The sequence below is a fragment of the Crinia signifera genome, chromosome 6, assembly GCF_055691185.1.
Source record: "Crinia signifera chromosome 6, ASM5569118v1, whole genome shotgun sequence".
Taxonomy (NCBI): Eukaryota; Metazoa; Chordata; class Amphibia; order Anura; family Myobatrachidae; genus Crinia; species Crinia signifera.
Genome location: NC_139222.1, coordinates 288,729,959 through 288,744,366, shown reverse-complemented (window position 1 = coordinate 288,744,366; position 14,408 = coordinate 288,729,959). Strand labels below are relative to the sequence as shown.

General features: G+C 48.0%; 1 protein-coding gene across 1 annotated transcript in view; it reads left to right on the top strand.

Moving 5' to 3' along the window:
* LOC146009473 (ephrin type-B receptor 5-like) overlaps positions 1 to 14,408 on the top strand; it is a 96,664-nt gene that overhangs the window by 60,825 nt on the left and 21,431 nt on the right. Inside the window, exons 4-6 of the mRNA XM_083149891.1 lie at positions 6,475 to 6,633; positions 8,787 to 9,119; positions 12,808 to 12,932. Coding sequence (XP_083006017.1) covers positions 6,475 to 6,633; positions 8,787 to 9,119; positions 12,808 to 12,932 — 617 coding nt within the window. The remainder of the gene's footprint in view (positions 1 to 6,474; positions 6,634 to 8,786; positions 9,120 to 12,807; positions 12,933 to 14,408) is intronic.

Sequence of the window (14,408 nt, the reverse complement as noted above, 5' to 3'; positions counted from 1 at the left end):
TGCAGCAGATTCCGTTACAGTGTCTTATATAGCGCAGCAGATTCCGTTACAGTGTCTTATATAGCGCAGCAGATTCCGTTACAGTGTCTTATATAGCGCAGCAGATTCCGTTACAGTGTCTTATATAGTGCAGCAGATTCCGTTACAGTGTCTTATATAGCGCAGCAGATTCCGTTACAGTGTCTTATATAGCGCAGCAGATTCCGTTACAGTGTCTTATATAGTGCAGCAGATTCCGTTACAGTGTCTTATATAGCGCAGCAGATTCCGTTACAGTGTCTTATATAGCGCAGCAGATTCCGTTACAGTGTCTTATATAGTGCAGCAGATTCCGTTACAGTGTCTTATATAGCGCAGCAGATTCCGTTACAGTGTCTTATATAGCGCAGCAGATTCCGTTACAGCGTCTTATATAGCGCAGCAGATTCCGTTACAGCGTCTTATATAGCGCAGCAGATTCCGTTACAGCGTCTTATATAGCGCAGCAGATTCCGTTACAGCGTCTTATATAGTGCAGCAGATTCCGTTACATTGTCTTATATAGCGCAGCAGATTCCGTTACAGCGTCTTATATATCGCAGCAGATTCCGTTACAGCGTATTATATAGCGCAGCAGATTCCGTTACAGCGTATTATATAGCGCAGCAGATATAGGATTCCGTTACAGTGTCTTATATAGCGCAGCAGATTCCGTTACACTGTCTTATATAGCGCGGCAGATTCCGTTACAGTTTCTTATATAGCGCAGCAGATTCCGTTACAGCGTCTCATATAGCGCAGCAGATTCCGTTACAGTGTCTTATATAGCGCAGCAGATTCCGTTACAGTGTGTTATATAGCAGCAGATTCCGTTACAGTGTGTTATATAGCGCAGCAGATTCCGTTACAGTGTCTTATATAATGCAGCAGATTCCGTAACAGTATCTTATATAGCGCAGCAGATTCCGTTACAGTGTCTTATATAGCGCAGCAGATTCCGTTACAGTGTCTTATATAGCGCAGCAGATTCTGTTACAGTGTCTTATATAGCGCAGCAGATTCAGGTACAGTGTCTTATATAGAGCAGCAGATTCCGTTACAGCATCTTATATAGCGCGGCAGATTCCGTTACAGTGTCTTATATAGTGCAGCAGGTTCCGTTACAGTGTCTTATATAGCGCAGCAGATTCCGTTACAGTGTCTTATATAATGCAGCAGATTCCGTAACAGTGTCTTATATAGCGCAGCAGATTCCGTTACAGCGTCTTATATAGCGCAGCAGATTCCGTCACAGTGTCTTATATAGCGCAGCAGATTCCGTTACAGTGTCTTATATAGCGCGGCAGATTCCGTTACATTATCTTATATAGCGCAGCAGATTCCGTTACAGTGTCTTATATAGCGCAGCAGATTCTGTTACAGTGTCTTATATAGCGCAGCAGATTCCGTAACAGTGTCTTATATAATGCAGCAGATTCCGTAACAGTGTCTTATATAGCGCAGCAGATTCCGTTACAGGGTCTTATATAGCGCAGCAGATTCCGTAACAGTGTCTTATATAGCGCAGCAGATTCCGTTACAGCGTCTTATATAGCGCAGCAGATTCCGTTACAGTGTCTTATATAGCGCAGCAGATTCCGTTACACTGTCTTATATAGCGCGGCAGATTCCGTTACAGTGTCTTATATAGCGCGGCAGATTCCGTTACAGTGTCTTATATAGCGCGGCAGATTCCGTTACAGTGTCTTATATAGAGCAGCAGATTCCGTTACAGCGTCTTATATAGCGCAGCAGATTCCGTTACAGTGTCTTATATAGCACAGCAGATTCCGTTACAGTGTCTTATATAGCGCAGCAGATTCCGTTACAGCGTCTTATATAGCGCAGCAGATTCCGTTACAGCGTCTTATATAGCGCAGCAGATTCCGTTACCTTATCTTATATAGCGCAGCAGATTCCGTTACAGCGTCTTATATAGCGCGGCAGATTCCGTTACATTATCTTATATAGCGCAGCAGATTCCGTTACAGCGTCTTATATAGTGCGGCAGATTCCGTTACATTATCTTATATAGCGCAGCAGATTCCGTTACAGCGTCTTATATAGCGCAGCAGATTCCGTTGCGCTTTACATTTACAGATTCCGTTGCGCTTTACATCAGTGATTAGACAATCTGGGTAGAAACAAACTGACATAGAGGCCGGAGGGCCCTGCTCGCAAGCTTACACTCTATAGTTACATGACTCTCATGTCCCGGAATCAGGGCGACTGCCAGTCTCTCAGGAGATCACCGGTTATTCCGGGACTTTGGTAGACTCTGCGGAGTTTTTAATGAAAGACGTTGTCTATAGCAACCAGCCAGATCGTAGCTATTATCCTCTAGACCAGGTATGTCCAAACTATGACCCTCCAGCTGTTGTGAAACTACAAGTCCCATCATGCCTTGCCACAGTTTTGCTATTAGGGAATTCTAAAACTGTGGCAAGGCATGCTGGGATTTGTAGTTTCACAACAGCTGGAGGGCCATAGTTTGGACTGTCAATTTCGCTTTCATGAACCCCCCTGACCCCGCTGCATAATTACACCCCCCCCCCCCCCCCCCCCATATCTTGCTGCACAGCCCTAGATGTCTCCAGCAGGCATAGCGATTCCATTACTATTTTTGCTATAAAAGATTCATCCCGTCATTGCTTTCCCGGGTTACAGCATCAGGCAGAATTCATCTCACTTATTTGTTTTCCTGTAGTCCCAACGGCAAGAGAAACTGGGAACCTGAAACATCCCTCCGCCTGCGCTGAATCTAGGTCACAGGCCCCAAAGCGTGAGCAGATTTCTGCCTCTCTGCAGAGTAAATGTCACTGTGGCTGCAGCGCAAACACAACCGGACAGCGGCAATACAATGATATTTGATGTATTAGAGGAAGCATTAGCCCTGTGTGATGGTGGGTTATGTACCCGCAGGCCGGCATCCGTCAGCATCTAACAGGAACACTTACCTACATGGCTGAAGTCTACACAGACATCCGCTCACTTCCATCTCTAGTGTCGCAGTTATACTCAGCACTGCTCCTAGTTCTGCTCCGTACTCACCGGGTTCTGTGTGCTGGACCCAGATACATCTATGTTATTGCTTGATGCGTTGTATTCCTGTTCTGTGTGTGGGCAGCACGGATGGTGTAATAGGTTGGTAAAGCATGATTTTATTATTTATTATTATAATTTTATTTATAAGGCGCCACAAGTGTTTCGCAGCGCCGGACAAAGGAACGATACAGGGAGACAAAGCTTGGCATAACATTGAATAAATAACAAAAATACAGTACAAATAAAGAGCGCCACAGATCAATACACATTACAGCTTAAATGTAAGTAGTGAGGACCCAATCAACGTACAACTAGAGGCTTGAGGCCAATGATGGAGATGAGTATGCGGACGAAGATGGTCACCGAGTGTTGGAGTATAGGAGAGCTGTGAGTGACATGTGAAGAGAAGACAACAGGAGGGAAGAGGGCCCTGCTCGGAGGAGCTTGCAATCTAGTAGGAAGGGGAGACAGACAGATTACAAGAGGTGCAAGCGAGGGGGTGGTGGTTAGATAGCAGGATGTAAACAGGCAAGGGGTCGGAGAACCAGCTGGTTTATGCAGTGGAAGGGTACGCTCTGATGAATAGGTGAGTTTTCAGTGCCCGTTTGAAGCTTTGCAAGGTCGGGGAGAGTCTAATGGAGCGAGGGAGTGCGTTCCACTGAAGGGGTGCAGCACGGGAAAATGTTAGGGGAATGTGGGCAACACAGGGTGAGCGGCTTACCACTGGCGGAAGTTACGGGGCAGGAGAACAGGAGGCAGGGCAGTGATAGAGGTGTGTGGGCATGAGGGGTAGTAAAGGTTTTTGGCTGTTGCAGAGTAGGGATGGGCATTGGTGCAGACGCCATCGATGGTTGGCATTGATGGCGATTTTGCACCCTGCCATCGATAGTAGTAACATATTACTTGGATAACCATCGATTGTTGTAGCTATCGATGGTCATCCATTATATCTGACTGAATAGGCCGTGGGTCAATCAGAACTTGGTGGCCTAAAAAAATTTGAAACTTGGTCGGTTCTCCTTTGCCATCGATGTAGAGAAACCATCTGGCCCCCCCACATCGATGGCAAAAGTCTTCAACATCGGCCATAAACCATCGATGATTTGAAATCATTGATGGTCGATGGGCATCCCTAGAACTGGAGGAGGGTGGGGGACAGTATGCAGCTCCCGGCAGTGGGTGAGTGTCTCCTCGCACTGGGAGGGAGTGAGCGTGCATGAGAGCAGGAGGCTGTATAATAGTAGTATGTGGGCAAGACATTGATAAAAGTTGTGGCGCTGGTGCAGAGGACCGTGGGGAAACTTCTGGCAGTGGGGGAACCTGCAGCACAGCAGCAGCTAGGGCCGGATTTCCCACCTGGGGCCGGCACCTGCTTGTGGCGGTACAGGATCCCCCATTCTCACGGGGGTATGTGAAATGCAGGAGTTGGGGTCTGCTGGGGGGGGGGGAAATTGCCGGAATTTGCAGGGGGGTCTGCAAATTGCGGGAGGGGGGGTGCGGGGATCTGAGATTCGCGGGAGGGGTGTGTGATTCGCGCAGGGTGTGTCACGGGGGGTCGCTAATCGTGGGAGGGGGCGCGGGAGGTGCTGTGGGGGTTCCATGAAACGTGGGAGGGGGTCCACAAATTCTGGGGGGGTGCGAATTGCAGGAGGGGGGAGCGCGGGGGGGCTAGAATCGCAGGAGGGGGGGTGCCGTGAAATGCGGGAGGGGGTGGGGGTTTGCAAATCGCAGGAGGGGGCGCAGCAAATCACGGGAGGGGGGCGCGGCGAATCGCGGGAGGGGGCACGGTGGTGCCGTGAATCGCGGGGGTGCCACGAATCGCGGGAGGGGGGCGCAAATTTCAGGAGGGGGACCGTGAGGGGTGCCGTGAATAGCGGAAGGGGGCCGCGAATCGTGGGAGGGGGCTTGGGTCCGCAAATCACGAGAGGGGGGCGCCGTGAATCGCTGGAGGAGGGTCGCAGGGGGGGGTGCCGTGAATCGCGGGAGGGGGGGGGGCGCGGGGGTCCCGCAGTTGGGAGGAGGGTGGGGTCGTGGGGGTCCCGCGAATGAGGGGAGGGGGGGTCGCGGGGTCCCACGAATCACGGGAGGGGGGGTCGCGGGGGGTCCCGCGAATGGAAGGAGGGGGGGTAGTGGGGGGTCCCGCGAATCGCGGGAGGGGGGTCATGGGTGTCCAGGGGGGCGTACAAACTTACATATAAGTACCATTTTTTTCTGCTTTCCTGCATTTGGGTGGAGATTTTTGTCATATCTCCACCCAAATTTTTGTCACTTAACAGTAACATCCGTGACGGTGACTGTGTGTGCACCTGGACAGAGCAACATTTGAATGGCGCAATCAGGTGCCATCTAGTGGCCGCAGTGACCAGGTGAGCGGGATGTTTATCTGTGACAGTCATACAGAATGAACAGTGTTTCAGACGTTCCAGCTGCTCAATGCACAGGACCAGACGACCACCGCCTCCTCTAGCATCCAAAAAAAGTCTGCTGTAACTTAGGGGAGGGACGTTTTTTGAGGGATATTTTTCATAATAGCAGCAGGAGCCGAGCCAGGAGGAGCGCTGATACACCACAGACAAGTAGATCTGCCCTGGTTACAGAGCCGGCGGCAAGCGGCAACAGGGGTAAGGCAGGAAGCAGCGGAACAATAGCCCCCGCAGACCCACAGCGCCCACACTTTACTCAGCGCCTCCCCACCGCCGTGGGGTCTGCAGGGCTATTGTTACGTCACTGGGGCACTACCTCTAAATAGGACAGTTACTTCCCAGAGCAGCTATGGCAGAGCCCATGATGTGCTCAGATATCATTGGTTCACATGTGACAAGGACGTGCAGGACACCATGGAAAACTGAATCCATCAGCAACCCAAGAGTTTCCACACTGAAGCCTCCACTCGCCGGGATCAGTGCATCAATGTCAGTTATGGGCAGTTGTAATGTTACACAGGAACTATAATTACATTGTCTTTACATACAACCGTAGTCTCCTATTCATTTGGCCACACCTTTTATATATATATATATGTGTGTGTGTCGAGTGTCCATTCGTGTGTCTCCGAAACACTGCCATCTGTTGGCAGCGAGTGAAACTACATCTCTTTCTCTCTCACACATGCACAAACACAGAGGCAATCACAAGGTATCAGACTAGCTTTATATATATATATATATATATATATATATATACACGCGCGCACACACACACATTAATGACCCGCCCCTGCTTGACACGGGTACATTTTTTCTAATATCCGGGATGTTTGTAAATAAGAAATAAGTTACTTATAAAATTTCTCTATAGACCACATTTGTCGTTTTTCCTTCAGACGCAAGTACAAAAAGCTTTTGTTGCTCTTTAAGAAAAATAATCTGTGGTTTTGTAATAAGAGTAACATTATCTCTACTGTCCTTCCAGCCTGCTCTCCTGGGACTTATAGTTCTCCTGATGCCGCAACATCTGATTGTCACCTCTGCCCAAGTAACAGCTACTCGGCGATGTCTGGAGCGCTGATCTGTACATGTAACAAGGGCTTCTACCGCATCCCAGACGAGCCCCCAACTTCTCCCTGTACTGGTAAGTCACACATACAAGGGTCCCTATTGGAGAGGCTAAATCCTGATACACACACACACACACACACACACACACATATATATATATAGATATATATATATATCTATATATATATATATGCAAAGTGTGGGATGTACTGTACTATGCACTAAAATGCTTGCAATCCTGGAAAATTGTTGGAATTCTCCTTTGTATCAAGCTAAACTTTCTGGAACATGCGCCTGTTTGGCCATACCTTCTATAAATGATGTTGTCTATAGAGACCTGCGGGTTTATTTTAGCAATGAATCCCCGGAGAGGGATTCCAGCGGATGCCTCCCTTCTCCCCTACCCAACCTTGGAGGCCAGACAGCCGCACATGCACAGTGGACTCCCAGATCATAAATCCAGAAGTCCTCACATCACAGGCACAGCTCTTAATGGAAGAGCTGTACTAAAAATAACTATACATGGCTGGGGTTAAACTAGAACCCATGACCCTAGCATTGTAGGCCAACAATGCTATCCACTGTGCCATCAAAATGTCTTATCAACACCTAGCTAACAGACTGAGGTTTATTTACTAACAAGTGACCCTGGGATAGGAAGAGATGCAGAGAATCATTAACAAAGTGCACTTAAGTGAAAAAAACTGTTGTGACATCACAATGGGCCTGATTCGCACGGAATCCGCATGCAATGACGATGTTCATGTAGTTTAGGGATCATTCGCAACAACATGTCATCACATCACCCCACATGCTCTTTCGATGACATGAAAACCCTGCTCGCTTACCAAGAGGCCTCCAACATGACATCACATCAATCCACATGTCATCAGACCCCCCATACATGCCATCATAACCCCTCACATACCATCACATCACCACACATGATCATACCATCTATGCATGTCATCAGTTTTTTTCCACTATTCAGGTAATAAACCTCCAAACATTATTATCACCTTCATCCACATATCATCAGACCCCACCACATGTCATCAAACCCCCCAAGATGCCCTTTACATGCCATCAGAACCACTCTCACATGTAAATAGACTTCCACGCATAATAGAATGGAAACAGTATGAGATTCTCCTAGGACACTTCTCTGCCACTGAGGGGTAAATGAGATGACAATACTACCCCCATGCTGTCCTCTCATTGGCTGATCTCTCCTCCTGTGCTTCCTCTCTGGCTGCGGTGGGAGTGGGTGGAAGTTGTGGGAAAATAACTCTTATATACTCCTCCTTTTACACCACAGCAGTCAACCGGGGTAACTACTTGGTGTAAATTGGGTAAATAAATATAACCTGGGTCCTTTTACCCTGCAATTCAATCTATTTTATTGATTATTGCTTTTATAGCCCATGATGGAACCAATATATAGATTGTTATCTTTAAAGTATTCTATTTCACAAATTAAATCCTTTATTTATCAGCCTATAACCTTGCGCCTGATGAAATCCTAATGGATGAAACGCGTAGGGTTTTTAATTTTCACATCTTCATAATTTATGAATAGATCATTTGTATCAAAATAAAATACTTCTGTGAACCACCTGTGGATGAACTTGTGGACACCATGGGTAAATGTAATAGGATGAGAGATTCAGAAAGTGAGAGATTTGGTGAGAAATCTCCAGTTTTTTTAAAGCGGCAATCATTTACACTGCAAGATCAAACTGGTTTTGCAGTGTAAATGATTGGTGCTTTAAAAAACGGAAGTTTTCTTACCAAATCTCTCACATTCTGAATCTCTCATCCTATTAAAATTCCCCCATCTTTTAAGTGTATGAACAAATAAATTTGGTACTTATGTATTATCTGGGCTCCCATGTTAAATGCACCCCATTTTTTCATACCCCTACTATCCAACTACGCATGGAGTTGATTTTATATAGTGTGGCGAGCGCAGCAAACCACCGTGCCCGAAGCATGGCGAGGGGACGCGGTCTCATAACAAAAACGGGAGCCCAGATATTACATAAGTACCAGAAATATAAATACAGTATTTTTTTAAACTGAAATTTTGTATTTGGTATATAAAGCAAATAATTACATTTACTACTATATTGGTTATCTGAAGCGCACCCCTGTATCTTTTCTCTCTCTCTATATATAATGTATTAGTAAATGTTAACATCACGTACATCCTTGGTTCTCCTGCAGGGCCTCCGTCAGGACCATTGGATCTGAACTACGAAGTGACGGGTCCCGGAGCTGTGTCTCTGACATGGAGGACCCCTAAAGATACAGGGGGGCGCTCAGAGGTAATGTACATGGTGACCTGTAAGGAATGTATGAACGGACGCTGCCTCCGCTGTGCCGATGGCGTGACCTTCAGACCCGGACAAGTAGGCCTAATACAGACCAGGGTCCACCTGTCAGGACTTCTCCCGGGAATGGCGTACACCCTGGAGGTGCTGGCAACCAACAAAGTGTCAGAAATGAGCCCCGAGCCCCCCAAATATTCCTCACTGAACCTCAGCATCAGTCAGTCAGGTCAGTCGGGGTAACGGGATGTGCGCTGTGGGCTGATGTCAGGGACTGACGGTCTGTGGGCCTGACGCGGGATCAGATGGGGAACGGTCACATGAGACCCTGCACTGTGGGCAAGATAATAAGAGAATTGGGGTGGGATGTAGGAACCATTGGCCGTATATCGCAGCCATAGTATTGTCATATGTACTAACACATGCGATATCACAAAGGAGAGCTTGTCCGATAAGAGGTGCCCTTTGTGATCAGAGCCGGTCACACCCTTCTGGGTTTCAGCCCAAGGATGGGCGGCTGTGGGGGTGCATGGAGGGATCTGATTGGATGCAGAAAGTCCCCCGTAGGCTTCTATAGGCTGGCTGGCGTTACTCTCCATAGCGACCCTCGGCATTGCCGGCTTAGTACATATGGGAGGTGCAGCCAGATCCTGAGAACGGGCTTTTGGCAGCACCTTTACTACATCCAGACAGAGAGGGAAGGGAGACCCGGGAAGTGGCTGAAGTGTGTAGGCAGACTTACAATAGGTCGACACATAAAAAGTTGCCATGAAAATGGTCGACACACGGAAACACAATGTTTTTCATTTATAGGACTTTTTTAAACTTTACATCCACGTGGACTATAACTGGGGAAGAAGAAAAGTGAGCGCTACAGTAATTGGGGTTTGGGGGACACCTGGTTGGCGCTGATGATGAAGGGGGTCTTAAGTCTGCTGGGGGGACAGGGAGAGTTCCTGTATTATCTTGTTCCTCGCAGATAATTGGTGAATCTCCCAAAATGCAACTACAGCGGGAAACTGTGAGACATAATTGTTAATTAAACTAAGTGCACGATTATTGCTGCATGTCGTCGCTTTGTGCGTTTGCTCTGCGCTGACTCCCGTAGTTTCCCCCCCAGTCATAGATTACGTACAGTACATGAATACATTACCCCCAAACCTCACATCTCCAGCGCGACATGGTTATATTAATATACGTCTCCTATTAATGAAGGGAAATAATGAGGGGAAGGCTTATTCCAAAGGCAAACTTGGCCTGAAAATCTAATTCACCGTGTATCCCAGTCCCCCCCCCCCCATTCCTGCACATTTCCGCTTGGCTGGACTATAGGGTGAGAATTCTGCTGGACAGAGCTGTGATCATAATCCCCGGCCCCTTATGTACGTGCGTGTGTATATGTATGTGTGTGTATATATATGTGTGTGTGTATGTATGTATGTATGTATGTATGTATGTATGTATGTGTGTGTATATGTATGTGCAGTACGGACGGTGTAATGGATAGCATTACTGCCTCACAGCTCTGAGGTAATAGGTTCCATTCCCTCCATGTCCCTAACTGTGTGGAGTTTGTATGCTCTCCCCATTCAGCAGTGGGTTTGCTCAGGGTACTCCAGTTTCCTTCCACAATTCAAAATATACTGGTAGGTTATTTGGCTCCTAACAAAATTAACCCTAGATTGTGTGTGCGTGTACATGTGGTAGGGAATATAGATTGTAAGCTCCTCTGGGGCATGGACTGCTCAACTATTCCCTGTACAGCGCTGCGGCATACTATTCCCTGTACAGCGCTGCGGCATATGTGTGCGCTATATAATAACTGGTAATATATGTATGTATGTGTTAGCGCTACTGCTCACATGAGGCATGGTAAGATCTGGATACAGTCACGCTGGGGTCAGATGTACTAAGCTTCAAAAAGTGATAGAGTGGAGAGAGAATAAGTACCAGCCAATCAGTTCAGCCCCAAACTGTCATTTTCCAACACAGCCTGTAACCTGGAAGTTAGGACCCGATTGGCTGCTACTTTATCACACTTGTTGAAGCCATCTGCATTAGGGCGCCCTCTTGTTTCTGGTTAGCGGAAGGCGCTGGAGAACTACAGTGCTCAGCATGTCCTGCCAGAGCTGTAGTTCCCAGGCTCTCTCCCCAGTATTCTTACATCTTCTTCTCAGTTTTCCGTTGTGTCTCTTTCTGCGCTGTCTCCTCGCCAGGCTGTCTCTCTCTCTCTGTCTCTGTCTCTCCCCCCCAGGCTCTCTCCCCAGTATTCCGTTGTGTCTCTTTCTGCGCTGTCTCCTCGCCAGGCTGTCTCTCTCTCTCTGTCTCTCTCTCTCTCCCCCCCAGGCCTTGCACTCTAATTGAATTTGTCTTTGTGACGCTTTCTCTGTGCCGTACGCGAGGGTCTCGTAAGAGGCAGTGATGCAGCGACCCAAATTCAAAGTGACAGGTCCGGCCAAGCGTCGCCCTCCCTGCAGTCACATGTCACCGCGCAGAGCAAAGTGTGTCTGTGTGTCTGTGTGCTCTTGTGTTTGTGCGATACACGGGACAATATGCTTCTGCTCATTTTATCCCTCTGCTCTATTTTTATTCCTCCCTCCCCCTCTCTCTCTATTCCCCTCTACCCCCCCCCCCACTCTCTCGCCTTCGCTGCCCCCCCCCCCCTCCTCTGAAAGAGATGCACTTAGCATTGCAGAGTGGTACATTGAAGATGGAGATAAAGTATCAGCCTGTTAGCCCCTAACTGTCATTTTATAAAAAACAGCCTGTGACACATTAGATAGAAGTTGATTGGATGGTACTTTATATTTCTCCACTTGCTCACTCTCCAAGGCTAACTGCACCTGCATCTCTCCTCTATTCCCCCTCTCTGTTTCTTTCCGTATTGCAGCAACAGCGATACCAACAGCGATACCTTTCATCCCCTTCTCTATTCCCCTCTGTCTATTCCTGTGTCCCTCTCTATTCCCCTCTGTCTATTCCTGTGTCCCTCTCTATTCCCCTCTGTCTATTCCTGTGTCCCTCTCTATTCCCCTCTGTCTATTCCTGTGTCCCTCTCTATTCCCCTCTGTCTATTCCTGTGTCCCTCTCTATTCCCCTCTGTCTATTCCCGTGTCCCTCTCTATTTCCCTCTGTCGCTCCCCCTTTATATTTCCTGCCTCCCTTTCCCGCTCTCTATTCCCCTCTCCCTCTCTCTGTCTCCAACTCTATATCCCCCTCTCCCTCTCTCTATCTCCCACTCCATATTCCTCTCTCCCTCCCTATTCCTCTCTCTATTCCTCTCTCTGTTCACCTCTCTCTGTCTCTCCCTCCCTATTCCCCTCTCTCTGTCTCCCACTCTATATTCCCCTCTCCCTCTCTCTGTTCACCTCTCTCTGTCTCTCCCTCCCTATTCCCCTCTCTCTGTCTCCCACTCTATATTCCTCCCTCCATCTCTCTCCCTCCCTATTCCTCTCTCCCTCTCTCTATTCCTCTCTCCCTCTCCCTGTCTCCCCCTCCCTATTCCACTCTCCGTCTCCCTCTCTCTATTCCTCTCTCCCACTCTCTGTTCACCTCTCTCTGGGCCTTATTTTGGTTCATTCTTTCTGACAAAATCCTTCTTAGATGGACAAAACCATGTGCACTGCAGGGGGGGCAGATGTAACATGTGCAGAGAGAATTAACTTTGGGTGAGTCATTTTGTTTCTGTGCAGGGAAAATACTGACTGCTTTATTTTTACACTGCAATATAGATCTCACTTTGAAGTAAAACCCCACCCAAATCTAATTCTCTCTGCACAAGTAACACCTGCCCCACCTGCAGTGCACATGGTTTTGTCCATCTAAGAAGGATTTTGTCAGAAAGAATGAACCAAAATAAGGCCCTCTGTCTTGCTGCCCACCTTCCTCCCCACTGACATGTCTGTTGTCCATTCCAGTGCCCTCTGCCGTACCCATCATCCACCAGGTCAGCCGGTCTATGCAGAGCATCACTCTATCTTGGCCGGAGCCAGAACAGCCGAACGGGAAAATCCTGGACTACCAGCTGCGCTACCGTGAAAAGGTACCGGAACCTGTCGCCCCAACGGCGGCACAAATGTAATGAAATGAATGTAGCGCATGAAACATCATTAATTTGTCTTTAAACTGCCCCCCAAAAATAATAGGGAGGGATATTGTGTAGGGAGATACGGCTGACGTAGCCACTAGCACCCCAAAGGGCGTATGACCTTTCTGCTGCATCTCTCCCAGCGAGCCAGACGACGCGTCGTTCTATTTATGTCAACTAAGAATACAACACAACCGGCTCATTTATATCATGGAAATGGCTTCATTGTGAATATCATCAACTTGTAACCAACAGGTTTCACTGTCAGCGCCGATGTCTATCAGGGTGCTCATCCATCTGCACACTATATGCTCGCTATCAGCAAGAGCGACACCTAGAGGCAGTAACACCATATTGCAGCAACAGCGACACCTGCAGGCAGTAACACCGTATTGCAGCAACAGCGACACCTACAGGCAGTAACACCATATTGCAGCAACAGCGACACCTGCAGGCAGTAACACCGTATTGCAGCAACAGCGACACCTGCAGGCAGTAACACCGTATTGCAGCAACAGCGACACCTACAGGCAGTAACACCATATTGCAGGATTCCTGACAAGGCGTCAGAACAAAATACATAACCAAGTGTGCTTCAGAAATCTAAAACAGATGTTATGGGGCAAAAATGCAACTGATAAGAAACAGAACCCTACAGGGGAGATGTATCAAGTCTTGGACAGAGATAAAGTGGAAAAGTTTCCCAAAGTAACCAAGTGGTACTTGTGTAGTTTCACGGCGCCATCGTTTCTACGCTCGGCAAACTATCTAAAATAAACTAACTTAACTCCATGCCAACATGGATAGTTCATACCCCCACTATCCATGTTGGCATGGAGTTGATTTTAGATAGCGTGGCGAGCGTAGCGAGCCACTGAGCCCCGCAAGGGGACTCAGACGCACCGCGCCATGCTGGCGCCGTGAAACTACACAAGTACCAACCAAGTTAGCTTCTGTTATTTCTGTGCTAGATAAATGATATTTAGAAGCTGATTGGGTAACATCTCTCTCCAATGATATATAGCTATAATATATAACATAAGAAGGGGGCTGGGCACATCGATCTGTTATTATAAGTGACGTTTTCTGCCACTGCATGTAAGCGTACTCAGTGCAGGCAGCCATTTTGTTGTGGCTGCAGCAGCATATCAATTCAATGGGACAGGAGGCAGCTCCTCACTGCGATTGGCCATCCTTATGGCCTCTTACCCCACAGTAGTAGGCTCTAACACAAAATGGTCGCCACCAATATCTATAGGCGTCTGGCAGCGCAGAATTACTAACAGTATCATTGAGCACATTCAGTAATGCTGGAACATTGCCTCCTCCCCTCTTCTCTGCCTCCTCCCCTCTCCTCTGCCTCCTCCCCTCTCCTCTGCCTCCTCCCCTCCCCTCTGCCTCCTCCCCCCTCCTCTGCCTCCTCCCCTCTCC